Raw genomic sequence first — 21865 nt, forward strand, 5'->3', positions numbered from 1 at the left:
ACATCCCCGTCGTAATCCCCAGGACCTGTGGCTGTGTTCTCTCTCATGGCAGAAGGACTTGCAGATGGGACTGAGGAAGGCCCTGAGACGAGAGCGCATCCTGGGTGACCTGGAGGCCCAGTGTCCTCACAGACGCTCAGGAGAGGAGGCGGGAGGGCAGGAGCCTGAGAGAGGCGGGGAGAGGCCGCGCCTTCCCTGTGAGGGGGAGGAAGGGGCCCCGAGCTGAGGGATGTGGGCACCTCTGGACGCTGGGAAAGGCGGGAACTGGCTTTTCCCCTGGACCCCCTGGGAGGGACCTGCCCTGCTCACCCTTGTGTCACAACTTCTGCTCTCCAGACTGAGAGAGGATAAGCATGTGGTGTTTTATATACATTTTTTAATTTTTATTTTTAGAGACAGGGTCTGGCTCTGTTGCTCAGCCTGGAGTACAGTGGTGAGATCTCAGCTTACTGCAGCCTCTGCCTCCTGGGCTCAAGGGATCCTTCCACCTCAGCTTCCCAAGTGGCTGGGACTACTGACATGCACTGCCACGTGCAGCTGATTTTTTATGTTTTATAGAAATGAGGTCTCACTGTGTTGTCCAGGGTGGTCTCAAACTTCTGGGCTCAAGTGATTCTCCTGTCTAGGGCTGTCTCTTGACTGGATGGAGGAATCCCACACGTGGCACCACGTCCACCGTGTGCCTCTCTCTCTGCCTCCCGTCTTTCTCTTGTTTGTTTGTTTGTTTGTTTGAGACAGAGTTTCGCTCTTGTTGCCTAAGCTGGAGTACAGTGGCCTGATCTGGGCTGACTGCAACCTCCGCCTCCCGGGTTCAAGCGATTCTCCTGCCTCAGCCTCCCAAGTAGCTGGGATTACAGGTGCCCGCCACCACGCCTGGCTAATTTTTGTAGTTTAGTAGAGATGGGGTTTCACCATGTTGGGCAGGATGGTCTCAATCTCTTGACCTCGTGATCTGCCCGCCTCGGCTTCCCAAAGTGCTGGGATTACAGGTGTGAGTCACCGTGCCCAGCCATATTTTATTTTTGAGATGAATCTGGCTCTGTCACCCAGGCTGGAGTGCAGTGGCAGGATCTCAACTCACAGCCACCTCCGCCTCTTGGGTTCAAGCGATTCTCCTGCCTCAGCCTCCAGAGTAGCTGGGATTACAGGTGTGCACCACCATGCCCGGCTAATTTTTGTATATTTAGTAGAGACGGGGTTTCACCATGTTGGTCAGGCTGGTCTCAAACTCGTGACCTCAGGTGATCCACTTCCCTCGGCCTCCCAAAGTGCTGGGATTACAGTTGTGAGCCACTGTGCCCGGCCCGTTTATTTTCAGTTGAGACTAAATTCACGTGACAGAAAAGTCCCCATTTCAATGTGGACAACGCTGTGGCTCTTACTGAGTTCAGAGCTATTCAGCCATCATCCCGTCTAATTCTAACTCCAGGTCATTATCCCGCTAGAGGACGACGCCCCGTCCCCATCAGCCATCACTCCGTGTCCCTCCCCAGCCCCAGCACCCACGCATCCCCTTCCTGTCTCTGCGGCTTGGCCTGTCCTGGGCATTTCCTAGACGTGGGATCACAGGCCACACGGCCTTCTGTGTCTGGCATCTCTCACTTCACGGGACGTCCTCAAGGTGCATCTGTGCTGTGGCCGGGTCAGAGCCTGGCTCCTGATCCTAGCTGAGCCGTGTTCCCACGTGGAGGGCCCTACTGTGTGTGTCCGTGCGTCTGTGATGAGCGGTGGTGCCTCCACCCCAGCCGTGCTGCACCATGCTGCTGTGAGCTAGCGTGCAGGCGTCCGTGAGGACACAGGGTTCGTTTCTCTTGGGCTCATGCCTGGGCATAGGTTGTGGGTTGGCAGTAGCTGCGAATCACTGTGAGCGGCGTCCACGTGCAGGTCTGTGGGAGTGTGTCCCAGGCATGACTGGGGCTGGCTGGGTCTGGCCACAGGAGGGGGGCACTTACGCGGCAGACCAGCCTCTGCGCCTGCAACCTCCCTGCCCCCGGCCCAGCCCCTCTCCAGCGCCTGTTCCTGCGTGGGGAGAGTGTCCCCAGGGCAGCCCTCAGAGTCTCTCCTGGGCTCTCCGCCACTGCACCCCACCCCGAGCCTCTCCTGGCCTGTGCCCTGCACAGGACATCCCGCAGGCCCTGCTGGCCTGCCTCGTTGCCCCTCGCCCATCCCTTCCGCCTGTTCCCCGGGGTGGGGGTGCTCCTTGACCCCTCCCAACATCACCCAGACCCCTCACGTCCCTGCTGGGCTCCTGGGGCCATCGGTGCTCACTGGCCATCCCCGTTCCCCAGGCACTGCCCCCTTGCCCACCACCTGTCCTGTGAGGACATCTCCACGTTCTGGGCATCCACCCGGGTCCCCGAGGGGCTACAGGGACCATTGGGAGTGCGGCCGTCCGGTAACTACACTCTCTGCCTGGCAGCCCAGGGGCTTCTGGGAAGCCCAGGATGAGCTCACGGCTTAGAAAAGTGCTTTGCAAACTCTGGCTGCTCTCAGGCAGGGAGGCAGGCGGCATTGACTGTTCTGCAGATGTGTTTTAGCAGGGGTCGGAGGCCTCGGCCGCCCGGCACCACGGAGCCCCCACAGTTACTGGCACAGGGCAAAAAAGAGAGGGGGAGAGATGAGGGAGCAAGGGAGGGGAAAGTGGGGAGGGACGTCTTACAGGAAGCCTTTGGTTCACACCCAGCCGAGGCCAAGAAGAGCCACCTCTGTCCCCTGGCCTGTGCTGAGGCCACGGCCCCCGGGAGGAGGAGCCTCTGCCTCGGGCGTGGGCAGGTGCAGGAGGGGCTGCAGAGCTGCTCACCGACAGCCTTAGAGAGGGATACTCAGCAGGAAGCTGTGCGCCAGGGTTCTGCCCCACACCAGGCACCTGACCGGGACCCTGACAGAAGGGAGCCCGGTTTCCTGGGGGTCCTTACCAGCCTCCCAGGGCTGCTGTGAGGGAACAGCATACACAGCTTAAAAGGCCAGGACGCTAGCCGGGCATGGTGGCTCATGCCTGTAATCCCAGCACTTTGGGAGGCTGAGGCAGGCGGATTGCCTGAGGTCAGAAGTTCGAGACCAGCCTGGCCAACTGTCTCAAACCTGTCTCAAACCCCGTCTCTACTAAAAATACAAAAAATTAGCTGGACATGGTGGCAGGCGCCTGTAATCCCAGTCACTAGGGAGGCTGAAACAGAATCGCTAGAATCTGGGAAGCAGAGGTTGCAGTGAGCCGAGATAGCGCCATTGCACTCCAGCCTGGGCAACAAAAGCCAAACTCCATCTCAAAAAAAAAAAAGGCCAGGACTCTGTCCTCTTCCAGCCCTGAATCCTGGAAGTCCAAAGTCAAGGTGCAGACAGGGCCCCTCTCCTTCCTTCCTGCCTGCGGTTCCAGAGGAGGAGCCTTCCTGCCCCTCCGGCATCTGGTCCTCCAGGCGTCCCCTGGCTGTGGCCACACGGCTGGTATCTCTGCCTCCGTGTCCTGCGGCCTCCTCCCCAGGACTGTGTCCCCTTCATATGAGGACACTGGGCACGGATCGCCCCCTTGGCCATTGAGGCCTATTTTTTAACCTCTCACATCTGCAAAGACCAGATTCCCAAGTAACCCCACAATCATAGGTTCCAGATGCCAGGACTTGATCATCCACTTTGAGGATACAGTTCAGCTGTGCACGGGGCACTCTAGTGACCAGGCCTGCCCGAGGGACCGTCTCCCAGCCGCCGGAGACTGGCAGTGCCGGGGAGTGCCTGCCGCCTGTGCCCCACGACCACCTGGAAGCCTCTTCTCTCTGCCTGCCCCCTAGCTGTGGGGAGGGAGCCCCTCCCATCCCCTTGACTCAGTTTCCCTCACCGTAATGCAGGGCTGCGTCGCCTGCCCTGCAGTGTTCTTGTGAGAGCTGGGGCAGCGGGCACTCAGCCAGGCTTACACGGAGCCCTCAGTCAGTGTTGCCACAGGCCTGGCCAGTGAAGGGAGCATCCTGGACCGAGACAGAGGGACAGACTAGGCCACGGGAACCATGGGGCGGTGCCCAGCAGGTCCCCAGGCGGCGCAACCTCTCCTCAGCCTGGTCTGCTCCGGGGGCCCCGGCCTGTGCTGCCACGCTGACGCCCGGGAAGCGAGTCAGAGTCTGTGCTCCTTTGCTTTCCAGGTCTTTTAAAAACGGAGGCAAAACTCACATACCATAAAATCTACTTTATTCATTTATGTATTATTTTGAGACAGGGTTTTGCTCTGCCGTCCAGGCTAGAGTGCAGTGGTGCCATCATGGCTTCCTGCTCCTCCACCTCCCTAGCTCCAGTGGTTCTCCTGCCACGGCCTCCTGAGCAGCTGTGGCCACAGGCGTGTGCCACCACCATGCCCGGCCAGTTTTTTTTTGTTTTTTTGAGCCAGGGTCTCACTCTGTCGCCAGGCTGGAGTGTGGTAGCATAATCTCGGCTCACCGCAACCTCCGCCTCCCGGGTTCAAGCGATTTTCCTGCCTCAGCCTCCCAAGTAGCTGGGATTACAGGCACGCGCCACCACGCCCAGCTAATTTTTGTATTTTTAGTAGAGACAGGGTTTCACCATGTTGGCCAGGTTGGTTTCCATCTCTTGACCTTGCGATCTGCTCGTCTTGGCCTCCCAGAGTGTTGGGATTACAGACGTGAGCCACCGCGTCTGGCCTATTTTGTATTTTTTGTAGAGATGGGGCCTCACTATATTGCCCAGGCTGGTCTTGAACTCCTGGGCTCAAGCCATCTGCCCACCTCAGCTTCCCAAAGTGCTGGATGACAGGCGTGAGCCACCACACCCAGCCAAATTTACCCTTAAAAAAATATATTCACGGAGTTGTGCAACCACTACCTCTGTCTAGTTCCAGAACATTCCATCACTCCACAGGAAACCCCGTTCCCATCAGCTGTCACTCCCTGGCATGTCCTCAGCCCCTGGCTACCCGAATGCTTTTCCTGTCTCTGTGGATTCCTGTCCAGGACAGGACATTTCGTAGAAATGGCATCACACACTGCATTGCCGTCTGTGTCTGGCTTCTCTTTCTGAGCGTGGCGTCCGAGGGTGCATCCTCGCTGTGGCCTGGGTCAGAGCCTCGCCGCTTTTGACGGTTGAGTCGTGTTCCAGTGCGTGGATGGACTCACCATGCTGGCTCCGTTCCTCCATGGGTGATCATGCTGCAGGAGCCAGGCTCCCGTCAGCTGTGGGTCCGGGCTCCCATGGGCTGGGGGTCCAGGCTCCCGTGGGCTGGGGGTCCAGGCTGCCATCAGCTGTGGGTTCAGGTTACTGTGAGCTCTGGGTCCGGGTTCCCGTGAGCTGTGGGTCTGGGCTCCCATGGGCTGTCAGTCTGGGCTGTCGTGAGCTGTGGGTCCTGGCTATCGTGAGCTGTGGGTCCGGGCTGTCGTGGGCTGTGGGTCCGGGCTGTCGTGGGCTGTGGGTCCGGGCTCCCGTGGGCTGTGGGTCCGGGCTCCCGTGGGCTGTGGGTTCGGGCTGTCATAGACTGTGGGTCCAGGCTCCCGTGGGCTGTGGGTCCAGGCTGTCATAGGGTGTGGGTCCGGGCTCCCGTGGGCTGTGGGTCCCGGCTGTCGTGGGCTGTGGGTCCGGGCTTCCGTGAGCTGTGGGTCCGGGCTGTCATAGGCTGTGGGTCCAGGCTCCCGTGGGCTGTGGGTCCAGGCTGTCATAGACTGTGGGTCCAGGCTCCTGTGAGCTGTGGGTCTGGGCTGTCATAGGCTGTGGGTCCAGGCTCCCGTGGGCTGTGGGTCCAGGCTGTCATAGGGTGTGGCTCCGGGCTCCCGTGGACTGTGGGTCCAGGCTCCCGTGAGCTGTGGGTCCGGGCTGTCATAGGCTGTGGGTCCAGGCTCCTGTGGGCTGTGGGTCCAGGCTGTCATAGGGTGTGGGTCCGGGCTCCCGTGGACTGTGGGTCCGGGCTCCCGTGAGCTGTGGGTCCGGGCTGTCGTAGGCTGTGGGTCCAGGCTCCTGTGGACTGTGGGTTCAGGCTGTCATAGGCTGTGAGTCCAGGCTCCTGTGAGCTGTGGGTCTGGGCTGTCATAGGCTGTGGGTCCAGGCTCCCGTGGGCTGTGGGTCCGGGCTCCCGTTAGCTGTGGGTCCAGGCTGTCATAGGCTGTGGGTCCAGGCTGTCATAGGGTGTGACTCCGGGCTGTCATAGGGTGTGGGTCCCGGCTGTCGTGGGCTGTGGGTCCGGGCTCCCGTGGGCTGTGGGTCCGGGCTGTCATAGGCTGTGGGTCCAGGCTCCCGTGGGCTGTGGGTCCCGGCTGTCATAGGCTGTGGGTCCAGGCTCCCGTGGGCTGTGGGTCCCGGCTGTCATAGGCTGTGGGTCCAGGCTCCTGTGAGCTGTAGGTCCAGGCTGTCATAGGGTGTGGGTCCAGGCTGTCATAGGGTGTGGGTCTGGGCTCCCGTGCGCTGTGGGTCCCGGCTGTCGTGGGCTGTGGGTCCGGGCTCCTGTGGGCTGTGTGTCCGGGCTGTCATAGGCTGTGGGTCCAGGCTCCTGTGGGCTGTGGATCCAGGCTGTCATAGGCTGTGGGTCCGGGCTCCCGTGGGCTGTGGGTCCGGGCTCCCATGAGCTGTGGGTCCGGGCTCCAGTGAGCTGTGGGTCCAGGCTGTCATAGGCTGTGGGTCCGAGCTGTCGTGGGCTATGGGTCTGAGCTCCTGTGGGCTGTGGGTATGGGCTGTTGTGAGCTGTGGATCTGGGCTTCCATGGGCTGTAGGTCCGGGCTGTCATGGGCTGTGGTTCTGGGTTCCCATGAGCTGTGGGTATGGGCTATCATAGGCTATGGGTCCAGGCTGTCGTGGGCTGTGGGTCTGGGCTCCCGTGGACTGTGTGTTCAGGTGAGCTATGGGTCTGGGCTCCCATGGGCTGTGGGTCTGAGCTCCTGTGGGCTGTGGGTCCGAGCTGTTGTGGGCTGTGGGTCCTCCTGGATGTGTACCTGCGAGCGTAGCTGATGGGTTAACTGTTACTCCACATTCACCTCTTTGATGAGCTGCAGGACGGGTTTTGAGGTGGCCGCCCGTGTCCTCAGAGCACTCGTGGCCGTGGGCTTTCTGCGTGGAGCTGGTGTGAGCGCCTCGGGTGGCTGTGATTGGCTGCTGAGCTGTGCGTCTCCATGAGTTTCTCCCGCATTGGTGGTTTTCCGCTGGTGGGCGGAGTTCCTGGCAGGTGGGCCCCTTCTCCAGCCGCACTCACCCTTGTTGTCCCCCAGCTTCCAGGAGGTGCTGGGTCGTGGCAAGGGGTGTGGACGGCCATCTCTGCCAGCCTCCACGGCTGCTGGTGCCGGGTCTTGGGGCCCCAGTGGGACTGGTGCAGGGCCTCTAGGTCTAGAATAGGGCGAGCCCAAGGGGGCGGCGCGCACAGCGGCACCCCTGCTGCTCCCTGGGGTTTGAGGGCCCCCTGGTCCCACTCTCCCCTCGGAACCCTAGTGGGATCCCACAAGCCTAGAGCCGTCCCGACCCCTCCGGCCCAGCCATGGGCTCCCCAGGCCTCTCGGGGCAGTTTCCTTCATCCCGTGGCCCCCTGCACGGTCTCGGTCTCGTGGGAAACGCAGTTTCTACCGCTTCAGTCGCTGAGCACAGGCAGATGGGCCCGTCTTCCCACAGCCCGGCCTGCTCCCACCCCTCAGACCCTGGAGTCCCCCCAGCTCCTCCAGGGATACCGGGAATGACTGCCTGTGAGTCAAGAGTGTGATGTCTGATCGGGTGTCTGCCCCACGGTGTCTGGCCTCCTATAATCCATGGCCCAGGGTCCTCACAGCTGGGCGGGAGCAGTGCTGCTGGGGGGCTCTCAGCCCAGGGGTCTCCCCATGGCCCAGGGTCCTCACAGCTGGGCGGGAGCAGTGCTGCTGGGGAGGCTCTCAGCCCAGGGGTCTCCCTGTAGCCCAGGGTCCTCACAGCTGGGCAGGAGCGGTGGTGCTGGGGGGCTCTCGGCCCAGGGGTCTCCCCATGGCCCAGGGTCCTCACAGCTGGGCGGGAGCAGTGATGCTGGGGGGCTCTCAGCCCAGGGGTCTCCCTGTAGCCCAGGGTCCTCACAGCTGGGCGGGAGCGGTGGTGCTGGGGGGCTCTCGGCCCAGGGGTCTCCCCGTGGCCCAGGGTTCCCATAGCCAGGCGGGAGCGGTGGTGCTGGGGGGCTCTCAGCCCAGGGGTCTCCCTGTGGCCCAGGGTCCCTATGGCTGGGCGGGAGCGGTGGTGCTGGGGGATGCTCGGCCCAGGGGTCTCCCCGTGGCCCAGGGTTCCCGTGGCTGGGCGGGAGCCATGGTGCTCGCGGGCTCTCAGCTCGGGGGTCACCTCAGCAAGTACATCATTGCCACTTTGTTTTCTTCCAAAACAAAGACATTCTCCTCCCGGGCCCTACCAGTTGTTCCTGCTGCTATGCCAAGGGGGCTGAGGCCCAGCCAGAGCCTGGAGAGGAGGGCTCAGGTTCAGCTCTCCCTCCACCAGCCCCAGGTCAGGGGAGGCCGCAGGGCCCGCTGAATCCCTGGGCATGGACAGAGGGAAGGAGCAAGGAGGGGCCTCGCTTTGGCGGCAGGGGCTTCTCGGGGGCCTCAGCCTGCAGAGGTGGGATGGGGAGAGCCCCAGGTGGGGCGCAGCAGGGCCCGAGGTATGCTTGGTATGGGTGGGGTGCTAGGTGAAGGTCTGGGGATTCACGCCTGGTCTGAGGGGCCATGGTGGGGCCAAAGGGGCCGTCGGGGCCTCAATTTCCCTGCCTGTGGCTTAGGGGCCCATGCTAGTGGGGGGCACCAGAAACAGCAGCTGGTCCTCGTGGAAAGGAACCCAGCTCTCTGTAGTCTGGGGAAACTGAGGTCCATGCCCACCTGGGCACTCTGTGCGCTCCCCGGTGTCCCAGAGGGGGCCGGCCCAGTGGCAGGGGACGAGGTGGGGGTGCGTGTTGACGGCGCCTGTGGCAGATCCGCCCCGTACAGTAATTCTCCTCGCACTGCCAGTAATTGCCCTGACTTACTGGCCGGCATCATTTCCTGAAAGTCAGCCCCGGCCTTAGAGGAAGTAGGCGCCAGCGGGTGACTAAACCGACATGCAAATGCAGCCGGGCGGAGAGCCGCCTCCTCCGTCTGCCCCGGCCAGCCCAGTGCCGGGACCGCCGTGGTCATGAGGGAACCGCTGCCGGGCGGCCCTTCCAGGGGGACCCCCGGCCCCCCGAGCGCTGGGACCATGTCCCAGCTGCAGTTCTGGCTGCAGTTCGAGGCTCTGAACAAGGTAACCCTCCCTTCCCAGGAGGGGCGAGACCCTCGGGGGCAGGGGTCTGGGAGGTGGGACTCCCATCTGGGAGGGCCGGGCCACCTGCCGGAGCAGCGAGAGTCTCCTGGAGCCCAGAGTCCGAGGCTGCTGGGCTCTTAGAGACCCTAGCCCGCCCCATCCATCTCTTCTGGCAGTGAGAGGGAATCTGCCGGAAGTTTCCGAGGCAGAGATTTAGGACTTGGGGCTGGGAGCGGCACTCTGTGCTTAGGCTGGGGGGCCTGGTTGGGGGTGGGGGCAGGCTCAGCCCCGCCTGGGCAGGGGCCCTCAGTGACAGTGGCTCTTGGGAGGGCTGCTTCCCCTCCTCCTGCCCCTCAGATAGGGGCCCCCAGGGCTATAGTTTTCCTCTGGAGAAGCCTCAGGTGGGGGGGTCTGGGTGTCTCGTGGGACCTTCATGGGGAGCGGGGACTGGGTGGGCTCTGTCAGGGCTGGCTCTGGAGGCACAGGCGGAGAATCCCTGTGCCTCTGGGGCTCCCCGTGGGTCCCAGAGCACGGGGTGGGGACGGCACGTCAGGTCTGGAGTCAGTTCTGGAGTTGGCTTCCCAGGGCAGAGGGAGCTGTGTCGGCTGCTCTTGAAGCGGGCAGTCGGATCCTGCCAGCTCCCCACTCAGCCCGCCGGGGGCTCCTGAAACGCTGCAGAGACGAGAACCACAGCAGGCAGCCCGGCCCTCCCTGGGGCCCCAGAACCAGGGGCTGATGGGGAGGCGTGCAAGTGTCGCCGCCCTGAGGGGCTGGGTTCTCTGTAAAGGCACTAGGTCAGCTGAGCTGAGGCTGGAGGGTGGGTGGGGCGCGTGGCGATGCATGTCTGCCTGGACCGGCCTGGAGGGGCTGTGGAGGGACACACAGGCATGTATGGGACTTGGGCTGTCCCTGAGGTCAGCTGGTGGCTGCTAGGAGTCAAGTCCAAATGTGGGCTTGGGATGGAGCCGCTGTTACTGTTGCGGGAGCTCTGGGCTGGGGATGGAGCCGAGATGCGGATGGAGCTGGTCTGGCTCCATTCAGCCTCCCACACGTGAACAGGGCCAGCCCCTGGGAGCCCTGTCTCCCCTGCCCCTAATTGCTGAGGGCTCTGGCCAGCACCTGCTAGAGATGAAGCCATCAGGGGCTCATGCGCCTGGCTGGGTGGGCTGTGCTGGGAAGGAGTGGACAGGAAGGGGTACAGGGCCCAGAAGTCGCGTTCTCAGGACCTGAGAGCTGTGAGCACCCCTCCTTAGTAGACTTTCACTTGTATTTATTTATGTTTGTGACAGGGACTGGCTCTGTCACCCAGGCTGGAGTGCAGTGGCACAATCTCAGCTCCCTGCAACCTCTGCCTGCTGGGTTCGAGCAATCCTCCCACCTCAGCGTCCTGAGTAGCTGGGACTACAGACACACGCTACCATGCCCAGCTAATTTGTAAATTTTTTGTAGAGTTGGGGTCTTGCTGTGTTGCCCAGGCTGGTCTTGAACTCCTGGGCTCAAGCCATCCTCCCACCCTGACTCCTAAAACGATAGGATTACAGGCATGAGCCACTACCCCGGGCTTGACTTTTTTTTTTTTTTGAGACAAGGTCTCCTCTGTCTCCCAGGCTGGTGTGCAGTGGTGCAATTATAGCTCACTGCAGCCTTGACCACCTGGGCTCAAGCGATCCTCCTGCCTCAGCCTCCTGAGTAACAGATGTGAGCCACCATGCCCGGCTTGACTTTAACTTTTTTTTTTTTGAGACAGAGTTTCACTCTTGTCACCCAGGCTGGAGTGCAATGGCACGATCTCGGCTCACTGCAACCTCCGTTTCCCGGGTTCAAGCGATTCTCCTGCTTCAGCCTCCCAAGTAGCTGGGATTACAGGCACCTGCCACCATGTGCCCAGCTAATTTTTGTATTTTTAGTAGAGACGGGGTTTCACCGTGTTGGCCAAGCTGGTCTCAAACTCCTGACCTCAGGTGACCCACCTGTTTCGGCCTCCCAAAATGCTGGGAAAACAGGTGTGAGCCACCGCGCCCGGCCGACTTTAGCTTTTCAAACTGTTTTAGAATGAAGGAGAAGCTGCCAGGACAGTGCAGAAAGTCCCCCGCCCCCGCTCCCAGCCCCCTGCGGCTCCCTCTCCCTGCTATGGCTGTCACGGCTAATGAACCGACATCCATACCGGTAACTACTGCGCCCCACACTTTGCTTGGATTGCCTCAGTTTCCCCCACGTCCTCTCCCGCCAGGGCCCCACGTGGCGTTTGGGCCTCTCCTCGGGCTCCCCTGGCTGCAGCGTTTCTCAGAGGCCCGTGTTTCGGATGCGCTGGGCGGTCTGGGGCTGGTCAGGTGGTGTGGACGCCCTGGAGTAGTCGGTCAGGTGTTTTCCTCAGTCGGTCCGACGTTTCCTGAGACTGGGCAGGGGTTTCGGGTGGAAGGCCTTGGGCGGGAGGGCCCTGTGGTCCTGTCCTCTTGGGCCGAGGGTACCTGGCGAGGGTGTGGGGCAGGCGTCTCTGCCCGAGGTCCCTTTCCTCTTTCCACCTTGAGCTCCAGGGAAAGACTCGCTGTGTGACCCATGCATTTGGGTTGGGAGAGCGCTCTTCCTCTCTGCCGGTGCCCCCCGCACCACCAAGGTCCGGGCGGCTCGGGGCTGATGGCGGCTCAGCCTTGGTCATGGCTGCAGCTTTGGCCAGCCCCGGGGCCCCAGCCCTGCCCAGGAAATGCTTCCTCGGAGGGTCCAGGCCACAGGTCAGCATGACCAGGCCCTCCACAGCCTGGGCGGGCAGTGTCAGGAGGGCTCAGCGTCGGGGGCTGCTGCCCACCCCTACCCACTGGGGCCTCCAGAGGCTCTGGGAGGTGGGCTACTCCTGCCGTGCCTGGGGTAGGGGGGCCGCACCCTCCCTGGCTCTGGGCCTCAGGTGGGCAGCATGGACACCCCATCCCAGGGCTGCTGTGGGGTCTCTGGTTGGGGCCAGCCAGGTTCCTGAATGTCCCTAGTGATCAGTGACTGGGTGCTTGGGTCTGACAGGTGGGCAGAGACAAGAAGGAAGGTGAGGGGACACAGCCCATTGGCGCCAGGAAGACAGTGCCCCCACATGCCTGATCGTGTTTTCTTTTCATTTTGCCTTAGCCATGCCTGAGCATGATTTTTTTTTTTTTTTTGAGATGGAGTCGTGCTCTGTCGCCCAGGCTGGAGTGCTATGGCTTGATCTCGGCTCACTGCAACCTCCACCTCCTGGTTCAAGCGATTCTCCTACCTCAGCCTCTCAAGTAGCTGGGATTACAGACATATACCACCATGCCCGGCTAATTTTTGCATTTTTAGTATAGACGGGGATTCCCCATGTTGGTCAGGCTGGTCTCCAACTCCTGACCTTAGGTGATCTGCCTACCTTGGCTTCCTCAAGTGCTGGGATTACAGGCGGGAGCCACCACGCCTATTTATTTATTTATTTGGGACAGGGTCTTGCCCTGTCACCCAGGCTGGAGTGTAGTTGTGCAGTAACAGGTCATTACAGCCTTGACCTCGCAGGGCTCAGGTCCTCCCACCTCAGCCTCTTGAGTAGCTGGGGCTGCTAGGCGCGCACCACCACACCCAGCTAATCTTTTTTTTCTGGTATGCCTTAGTAGCGTGAAAACGGATAATTTTTATATTTTTAGTAGAAATGATGTTTTGCCATATTGTCTAGGCTGGTCTTGAACTCCTGGGCTCAAGTGATCCTCTGCCTTGGCCTCCGAGTGCTAGGATTACAGGCGTGAGACATCACGCCCGGCATCTATGCCTGGTGTTTTAAAACCTTGGCTTGGAAACGATGTACATGCGCCAGGCATGCTGCCTCACGCCCGTAATCCTGGCACTTGGGGAGGCCGAGGCCGAGGCAGGTGGATCACGAGGTGAGGAGTTGGAGACCAGCCTGGCCAATATGGTGAAACCTCATCTCTACTAAAAATACAAAATGTTAGCCAGGCGTGGTGGCGGACACCTGTAGTCCCAGCTACTTGGGAGGCTGAGGCAGGAGAATCACTTGAACCTGGGAGGCAGAGCTTGCGGCGAACTGAGAGCGCACTGCTGCACTCCAGCCTGAGTGACAGAGCAAGACTCTGTTTCAAAAAAAAAAAAAAAAAAACAAAGAAATGGGACCACACACTGTGTCTGGCGTCCCTTACTGAGTGTGACGTCCTCAGGGTTCATCCATGCTGTGGCCGGCGTCAGAGCCTCTCCTTTTCACGGCTGAGTCGTGTTCCAGCGTGTGGAGGGTGTGGTGTGTCCCATGAGTGTGTGGAGGCCGCGGTGTCTCCCTCCCCCATCACCGGCCCCGCCCTCTCTCCCAGGACTCCCCCTGCTTAGAGGACTTCATCTTCTCCTCGTCCGTGGACTCCCTGTCTGACATCGCGGACACGCCCGAGTTCCTGTCGGCCGACAGCCTCACCCACGTGTCCACCATCTGGGACGAGACCCCTGCCTCCTCCACCCATGAAAAGGTCAGTGCCCCCGGGACCCACAGGATCCGGCGGTCTCAGCCTCTCCCACTCTACGTGCCAACAGCTGTGCCATCACTGTCAGCACCATCCGAGGGTGTGGAGGAGGTGGCGAGGCGAGGGTCCTCTCGTGCCCTGAATATGAGAAGGCAATGTCCAGGACATCTGTGCCTGCCACACCCGGGTGCTCCTGGCAAGGAGTGGGGGGACCAGGATGCTGCCCAGTGCCCTGCATTGCCCAGCACAGCCCCACCTGAGAGGGGGCAGGGAGGGCCCCCTGGAGAGGCAGTGCCCAGCGGGCCCAGGCAACGTGGCTGTCCAGGCAGAAAAATGGCACCTGTGGTGGCTGCCAGCTCCATGGGGCCTGGGTCAGCAGTGGCCATGTCCCCGGCTAGGTGGGAGCTGAGAAGGCGAGGTTGGTGGAATCCTGTCCCGGGGTGGGGGGGAGGTGGACGTCATCCTTGGGGGCTGAGGGGCTGGGCTTTACCTCGCAGAAGCTCCTCCTGAAGGACCTGGGTGGGCCAGGCCTGGAGGAGGGTCATAGGGCAGGAGGGCCCCAGGTTTCTTTGGGCCCAGCCTCTAGCCCGTGCCCAGCACCGCACCGTCGAGGTGTGAGGTGTGAGGTGTGAGGGAGCCCCTTCCCCCATCCAGGGCTGTTCAGGAGAGAAGCTTCTAGACTTTGGGAGTGGACGTTGGACATGTGTCTGGGCTGAATGCCTTCCGGTGAGGGTCCACACCAGCCTCCCCATGCTCCCTGCACGCTGGTGGGCTCACACCCACAGGCCCCCAGGCCCTCAGGAAGGGTACAACCCGGGCAGCAGAACTCACAGGCCTGGGGACATGGGCAGGAAGCCTCAGAGCACCCTGCAGCCACGGTGGGCAGCTCAGGCATGACTCCTCTGGCACAGGGGCCCAGTGAGCATTTCACCCAGCCCGAGGCCCGTGCCCTCCCGGCAGGCTCAGAGCTCTAAGTGGGGCATGAGGAAAGAGGCCAGGGCCCAGCTGGCCTGCCGCAGACGGCACAAGGGCATCTGAAACCCAGTGCCCCACCAGCCCCACCGGGAATAGTGACTCAGCCTTCCAGGAATCTGCATGGTGTTTGTGTTTTGTTAATTAAAAAAAAAAAGAAGGAGAAGGCAGCTGAGTATAGGTTTCTAATCTTCCCGTGCCACACTTCCACCGTCTTCACAACCTTCAGTAGCGTTTCTGACCCTCCCGTGCCACACTTCCACCGTCTTCACATCCTTCACTAGCGTTTCTGACCCTCCCGTGCCACACTTCCACCGTCTTCACAACCTTCAGTAGCGTTTCTAACCTTCCAGTACCACGTTTCCATTTTCTTTTAAAACCTCCAGTAGTGTTCCCAGTGTTAGAAAGCGCAGGCGCTGTAAAGTGAGCCCTGTGACTGCCGCTCACTGCTGAGAACCTGGCCCAGGCTCAGGCAGGCTCGGGATGGAAACCTCACCCGTCTCAGGACATTGGGGTTCGAGTGAGGGACCGGGTGTAGAAGGGATTCTCCCCTTTACTTGTTTTTGTTTTTTTGAAACGGAGTCTCGCTCTGTTGTCCAGGCTGGAGTGCGTGGCACGATCTCGGCTCACTGCAACCTCCACCTCCCAATTCAAGCAGTTCTCCTGTCTCAGCCTCCCGAGTAGCTGGGACTACAGGCGCCCACCACCGTGCCCAGCTAATTTTTGTATTTTTAGTAGAAACGGGGTTTCATCATATTGTTCAGACTGGTCTCGAACTCCTGACCTCAGGTGATCCACCTGCCTTGGCCTCCCAGAGTGCTGGGATTACAGGTGTGAGCCACTGCACCTAGCTTTTTTTTTTTTGCGGGGGACGGAATCTCACTCTGTTGCCCAGGCTAGAGTACAGTGGCACAGTCTTTCCAGACTGCTACTTCTGCCTCCAGGATCAGGCAGTTCTCTGCCTCAGCCTTCTGAGTAGCTGGAATTACAGGCACCTGCCACCACACCTAGCTAATTGTTGTATTTTTTAGTAGAGACAGGCTTTCACCATGTTGGCCAGGCTAGTCCTGAACTCCTGACATCGTGATCCACCTTCCTCAGCCTCCCAAAGTGCTGAGATTACAGGTGTGAGCCACTGTGCCCAGCCCTGTTTTTTTTTTGAGACGGAATCTCACTGCAATGGCGCAATCTCAGCTCATTTCAGCCTCGACCTTGTGGGCTTAAGCAGTCTTCCTGCCTCAGCCTCCCAAGTAGCTGGGTCCACAGGCACACAACATCACGCCCGGCTAATTTTTGTATTTTTTCGTAGAGATGCGGTTTTGCCAGCTTGCCCAGGCTGGTCTGGAACCCTGGCCTCAAGCAATCTCACCTATCTTCCCTCTGCCTCCCACCATGCTGGGATTACAGGCCTGAGCCACTGCGCCTGGCCAGGATTCTCCCTTTTCCAATTCTTCATGCTCACATTTAAAAAACATTTTTTTTCGGCCAGGCGCGGTGGCTCACGCCTGTAATCCCAGCACTTTGGGAGGCCGAGGCGGGTGGATCACGAGGTCAAGAGATCGAGACCATCGTGGTCAACAAGGTGAAACCCCGTCTCTACTAAAAATACAAAAATTAGCTGGGCACGGTGGCGCATGCCTGTAATCCCAGCTACTCGGGAGGCTGAGGCAGGAGAATTGCCTGAACCCAGGAGGCAGAGGTTGCGGTGAGCCAAGATCGCGCCATTGCACTCCAGCCTGGGTAACAAGAACGAAACTCCATCTCAAAAAAAAAACATTTTTTTCATGCTCACATTTTTTATGGCTCATGTAACCGTTAGGATTTTGGCTTTTCTAAGAGTGGGTATTTTCCAGAATCACACAGACCTTAGTTTGGACCCTGCCATCCCCTGGTCATGCATCCTGAGGTCCCCCCGCCTTCTTGTTGGGGTGTGGACAGTGGGCATGACAGGCCACACCACCCCTGACCCGCCCATTCACAGACTTTACACGCCCAGTCAGTTCGGAAGCCTCAGGGTAGGCCTCGGACTCATCACAGAGCCCGGCACACCTGGCTGCTTATACCTGGGCCCAGCTCCCCGAGGCCAGTGCTCCCCATCTTGGTGCAGCGGCATGAGGCTCTGGGCAGTCCTCCCCAGAGTGAGGCTCCAGTGGGAAGTGTCCTCTGGTCGCTGTGTGCCGGGCGTCCTGGCTCCATCCTTCACAGAAGAGCCGCTGCCCTCAAGAGGCCTCAGGGACTGCACGCACGGGGGCCCTTGGGGAGTGTGGGGCTACCCTGGGCGACCCACCCTGTGTGCTGGGAGCCAGCAGGTGAGGGACAAGGCCCAGCAACACCTGCCCTGTCTGCCTCTGTCTCCTTTTCCCCCTCAGACCCCCGAGTGCCTCGTGCTCTGCATGGGTCTGGTACACAGTGGGTCAGTCCTGTCAGACCCCCATCCACAGCCTTCATGCCAGCTCCCTCGGGACCAAGCCCTCTTGTCCGTTGGACCTGGCCGGGCACCCTCCTCTAGGCCACTCCGGGCACCCCAGGCATCAGTGGGAAGGCCACCAGGTGCTGGCCAGGAGGAGCGAGAGCCTCAGGCCCCAGGGAGGTGCCCACTGGGGAGGCTTGGGAAGCACCAGGGTCACCCTGAGAACAGCAGGAGCGCAGGGCCCAGGGCCTGGGGAGTGAGCATAGCGAGTGGACAGGGGGCAGTGGGGAGCCTCCCTCTGGTGGCCGGGCCTGGAAGACCCATCAGCTGTGGCCTGCCCTGACCGAGCCGGGCTGACGTCCTGCTCCCCCTCCAGCTGTTCCCGCTCAGCAGGCCGTTTCGAGCCTTCGAGGACTTTCTGCCCTCCCACAGCACCCCACTTCTTATCAGCTACCAGGTGAGCTGGGCTCAGCTGGGCTCCCTTCCCTGCCCTCCCACAGGACCTAAGGAGAGAGCTCAGCACGGGCACCTCCAGTGTGAGGGGCCCTAGGCCAGCCTAGAAGCTGGGAGTGCCCATTTTACGGCTGAGGAGACGGAGGCCCTGGGGGCACACCTCACTGCAGGGGCAGACAGAGCCATCTCCCATCCCTGGGCCACTCAGCTGCCTGTGGTCAGCCTGGCCCCTGCCCCTGGGGGAGGCCAGTGTCCATGGCCGGACAGGCCTACAGTCTGCGCTGAGCTCCCGCCACACACATAGGAGCAGACTGGGCATAGCCAGCCAGAGGAGGAGGACGAGGCTGAGGAAGAGGAGGCAGAGGAGCTGGGGCACACGGAGACCTATGCCGACTACGTGCCGTCCAAGTGTGAGTGACCCAGCCACACCTGCCCCTGAGATGGGTCCAAACCCTTCCGTGGGACCGAGACCCCGCAGGGACCACTGCCCGCACAGCCCACAGGGGGAATTTGAAACTTCAGGGAAGGCCAGAGAGCCCTGGGGACAGGTCTACAATCCGGGCTTGTAAGGGTTTCCAGAGTGCGGAGGTGAAAGGAACGTCAGAGGCACTGGGAGGATTTTTATGCATTTGTACTTTCCTTGAGCCGCTGGCTGTGCCCCCAACCAACCCAGCAGGCCGTGGCCACGCCCCCAGACTGCCCAGCCACCTCTGGCCACGCCCCAGACCCGCCCAACTAGCCATAACCAGCCCTGACCCCGCCCCTTAGCCACACCCTTTACCTCGCCCTGGTCCCTGCCCCTCCAGCCAAGATCGGGAAGCAGCACCCAGACCGCGTGGTGGAGACCAGCACACTGTCCAGCGTCCCGCCCCCAGACATCACCTACACCCTGGCCCTGCCCTCCGACAGTGGGTCCCTGTCTGCCCTGCAGCTAGAGGCCATCACCTACGCCTGCCAGGTGACCACGTGTCCCCAGCCCAGCCCAGCCCATCTCATCTCCACGAGGCCCCGTGGGAGGGGCCGGGCCAGCACCCCCAGGCTCTAACCATCTGCCTTCTGGCCACAGCAACACGAGGTCCTGCTCCCCAGCAGGCAGCGCGCGGGCTTCCTCATCGGCGACGGGGCCGGCGTGGGCAAGGGCCGGACGGTGGCCGGAATCATCCTAGAGAACCACCTGCGGGGCCGAAAGAAGGCACTGTGGTGAGGCCCTGCCCAGGGCGGGGGGGTGGGCAGGGGTGAAGAGGAGGGGTCAGCACCCCTGATGCCCCCACCCCGCAGGTTCAGCGTCTCCAATGACCTCAAGTACGACGCAGAGCGTGACCTGCGGGACATCGAGGCCCCGGGCATCGCAGTGCACGCGCTCAGCAAGGTGAGGACTGTGCTCGGTAAAGCAGGGCTCAAGGTAGGGACCGTGCCCCGCAAAGTGGGGACTGCTCAGCTGGGCAGGCTGGCAGCCGGGGCAGGCTCTGCCCAGCTCCCCCTCAGATAGGGAGACCCAGGCCCAGAGCCCTTTGAGCTGGGCCCCCATCCCACACCCGCCCCGTGCGTCCCCAGATCAAGTATGGTGACACCACTACCTCAGAGGGCGTCCTCTTCGCCACCTACTCCGCCCTGATTGGGGAGAGCCAGGCCGGGGGCCAGCATCGCACACGCCTCCGGCAGATCCTGGACTGGTGTGGGGAGGCCTTCGAGGGCGTCGTATCCTTCTGGGGCCAGTCAGGGGAAGGGAGGGCAGGATAGGGGGTCGGAGGGAAGGACAGGGGAGAGGAGGGGAGGAAGGAGGAGTGGGAAGGGACAGGTTGGGGTCGGGAGGGGAGGGCAGGAGGGGGGTGGGCGGGGAAGATGGGATGGGGTGGGAGGGGAGGATGGAGGAGTGGGAAGGGACAGGTTGGGGTCGGGAGGGGAGGGCAGGAGGGGGGTGGGCGGGGAAGATGGGATGGGGTGGGAGGGGAGGATGGAGGAGTGGGAAGGGACAGGTGGGGGTCGGGAGGGGAGGGTAGGAGGGAGGTGGGCGGGGAAGATGGGATGGGGTGGGAGGGGAGGATGGAGGAGTGGGAAGGGACAGGTTGGGGTCGGGAGGGGAGAGCAGGAGGGGGGTGGGCGGGGAAGATGGGATGGGGTGGGAGAGGAGGATGGAGGAGTGGGAAGGGACAGGTTGGGGTCGGGAGGGGAGGGCAGGAGGGGGGTGGGCGGGGAAGATGGGATGGGGTGGGAGGGGAGGATGGAGGAGTGGGAAGGGACAGGTTGGGGTCGGGAGGGGAGAGCAGGAGGGGGGTGGGCGGGGAAGATGGGATGGGGTGGGAGGGGAGGATGGAGGAGTGGGAAGGGACAGGTGGGGGTCGGGAGGGGAGGGTAGGAGGGAGGTGGGCGGGGAAGATGGGATGGGGTGGGAGGGGAGGATGGAGGAGTGGGAAGGGACAGGTTGGGGTCGGGAGGGGAGAGCAGGAGGGGGGTGGGCGGGGAAGATGGGATGGGGTGGGAGGGGAGGATGGAGGAGTGGGAAGGGACAGGTGGGGGTCGGGAGGGGAGGGTAGGAGGGGGGTGGGCGGGGAAGATGGGATGGGGTGGGAGGGGAGGAAGGAGGAGTGGGAAGGGACAGGTGGGGGTCGGGAGGGGAGGGTAGGAGGGGGGTGGGCGGGGAAGATGGGATGGGGTGGGAGGGGAGGAAGGAGGAGTGGGAAGGGACAGGTGGGGGTCTGGAGGGGAGGGCAGGAGGGGGGTGGGCGGGGAAGATGGGATGGGGTGGGAGGGGAGGATGGAGGAGTGGGAAGGGACAGGTGGGGGTCTGGAGGGGAGGGCAGGAGGGGGGTGGGCGGGGAAGATGGGATGGGGTGGGAGGGGAGGAAGGAGGAGTGGGAAGGGACAGGTGGGGGTCTGGAGGGGAGGGCAGGAGGGGGGTGGGCGGGGAAGATGGGATGGGGTGGGAGGGGAGGATGGAGGAGTGGGAAGGGCTGGAGGCCACCAGAGTTCACCACCCTGGATGTGGCCACCCGCCCCCAACTTTGCTTAGGTTTTAGGACTCCCTGTGGAAGACTGTTCAGTCTGGCAGGCTGGCCCTGTGGGCCCCACACAAGTGACCGTTGTCGTTCACCCCACGGGTCTGGCTTGGTTTCTTGGCTCTAGCAAGTAGATGCGGTCGTGGTGTTTGCCACGATGCCTTGGGCAGAGGGTGACACCGCGCTGCTCCCCAAGGCAGGGAGGTGCCAACCAGCTGAGAGTGTGGGACACGGTTCTCCCCCCAGCACCCCAGGGCTCCCGTTGGCAGGCCACAGCTGGGAGGTGCTCTGCCATAGGAGACCCAGGACAGTTGGCACCAAAGGCATGGCAGGGCACCCGTTGGCCAGGCCCAGCCCTGGGGCTCAGCCCTGCAGGGAGCAGCTTGGGTGCTGGGAGCATAGGCCCCCGGGGTCTCCCACTGTGGTCAGCAAGCCGCGGATCAGAGGTTGCTATTATTATTTTTTGCCTTTTGCCTTATTCTGTCTTAGAACTTTTAAACGAGGCTGGGCATGGTGGCATGCACCTGTGATCCCAGCTACCTATGAGGCTGAGGCGGGATCGCTTAAACCCTGAAGGTCAAGGCTGCGGTGAGCTGATTGCACCACTGCACTCCAGCCATGTGACAGCCAGACCCTGTCTCAAAAACGAAATAAAAGCAAAAATTTAACCTAAATACCCAAAAACTTAAACAAAAACCCCACAACTTAGGTAACCATGTCATCTGTCCTCCAAAGCTGTGGGGGCGCTGAAAGGTGCAGGGAAGGCTGAGCGAAGGCCCCTCTGCCAGGTGCTCCAGGCCAGCTCCCCGCACCTCCCGCTCTGAGCTAGCTCCTTCTCCCCGTCAGGTTGCTCTTGGAGCCCGAGTCACGTTCTTCCAGCCAACAGCTCCCATAAGGTGACGCCCTCGGTCTCTCCTTGAACAGAGGACCAGCAGGTGGGGATGCCCCAGGGGCGTGTCTTAGGAGCGCTGCACTGAGGCCTCTGGACGCGGCACCTGCATCCTGTCCTGGGTGCTGGGTCGTGCAGTCTGCCAACAGCCAGGACTGGGGCGTCTCCCAGTGGTGCTCTTGAGGACGGAGCGCAGGTGGCCAGGCCTGCCGGACAGGGTGGGGCCTGTCCACCTCGGGAGCGACTGAGCAGTGTTCTTGCCCGAGAGGCCGCCCAAGCTCCGGTCCCGCCCGCAGGCTCTGCTGCATCCCTTTGTTCCTCTCCCCGTCTTACGGCTGTGCGTGGTCTCCAGCCCCTCTGTGTTATCGGTGGCCCGGGGTAACCTGCCTGTTGCTGTGGCTCAGTCTCCGGGGGCACTTTCCGGAGTGGGGTGATGGCCCCACGGCCGGGCGGAATGCAGATAAGGATGAGATGTTGGCCTGCAGCATCTGCTCCCTGC

The 21865-nt window shown here is 61.8% G+C and overlaps 1 protein-coding gene across 3 annotated transcripts in view; it reads left to right on the plus strand.

Annotated features, from left to right (window-relative positions):
* The window catches only part of SBNO2 (strawberry notch homolog 2), a 43156-nt gene that overhangs the window by 7603 nt on the left and 13688 nt on the right, over positions 1 to 21865 (plus strand). For 2 of the 3 annotated variants that reach the window (XM_021676829.2, XM_064371201.1), the window contains exons 4-10: positions 13503 to 13652; positions 17405 to 17485; positions 17786 to 17891; positions 18288 to 18439; positions 18548 to 18681; positions 18760 to 18850; positions 19036 to 19179. In XM_021676829.2, the coding sequence (XP_021532504.1) occupies positions 13503 to 13652; positions 17405 to 17485; positions 17786 to 17891; positions 18288 to 18439; positions 18548 to 18681; positions 18760 to 18850; positions 19036 to 19179 (858 nt within the window). Of the gene's footprint in view, positions 1 to 9081; positions 9190 to 13502; positions 13653 to 17404; positions 17486 to 17785; positions 17892 to 18287; positions 18440 to 18547; positions 18682 to 18759; positions 18851 to 19035; positions 19180 to 21865 lie in introns of those variants that run through there. The other variant, XM_021676830.2, reaches the window with a different exon arrangement.

Source organism: Aotus nancymaae, unplaced genomic scaffold (genome assembly GCF_030222135.1).
Source record: "Aotus nancymaae isolate 86718 unplaced genomic scaffold, 86718_ANA_hifiasm-v0.15.2.pri h1tg000124l, whole genome shotgun sequence".
NCBI classification, from domain to species: Eukaryota; Metazoa; Chordata; class Mammalia; order Primates; family Aotidae; genus Aotus; species Aotus nancymaae.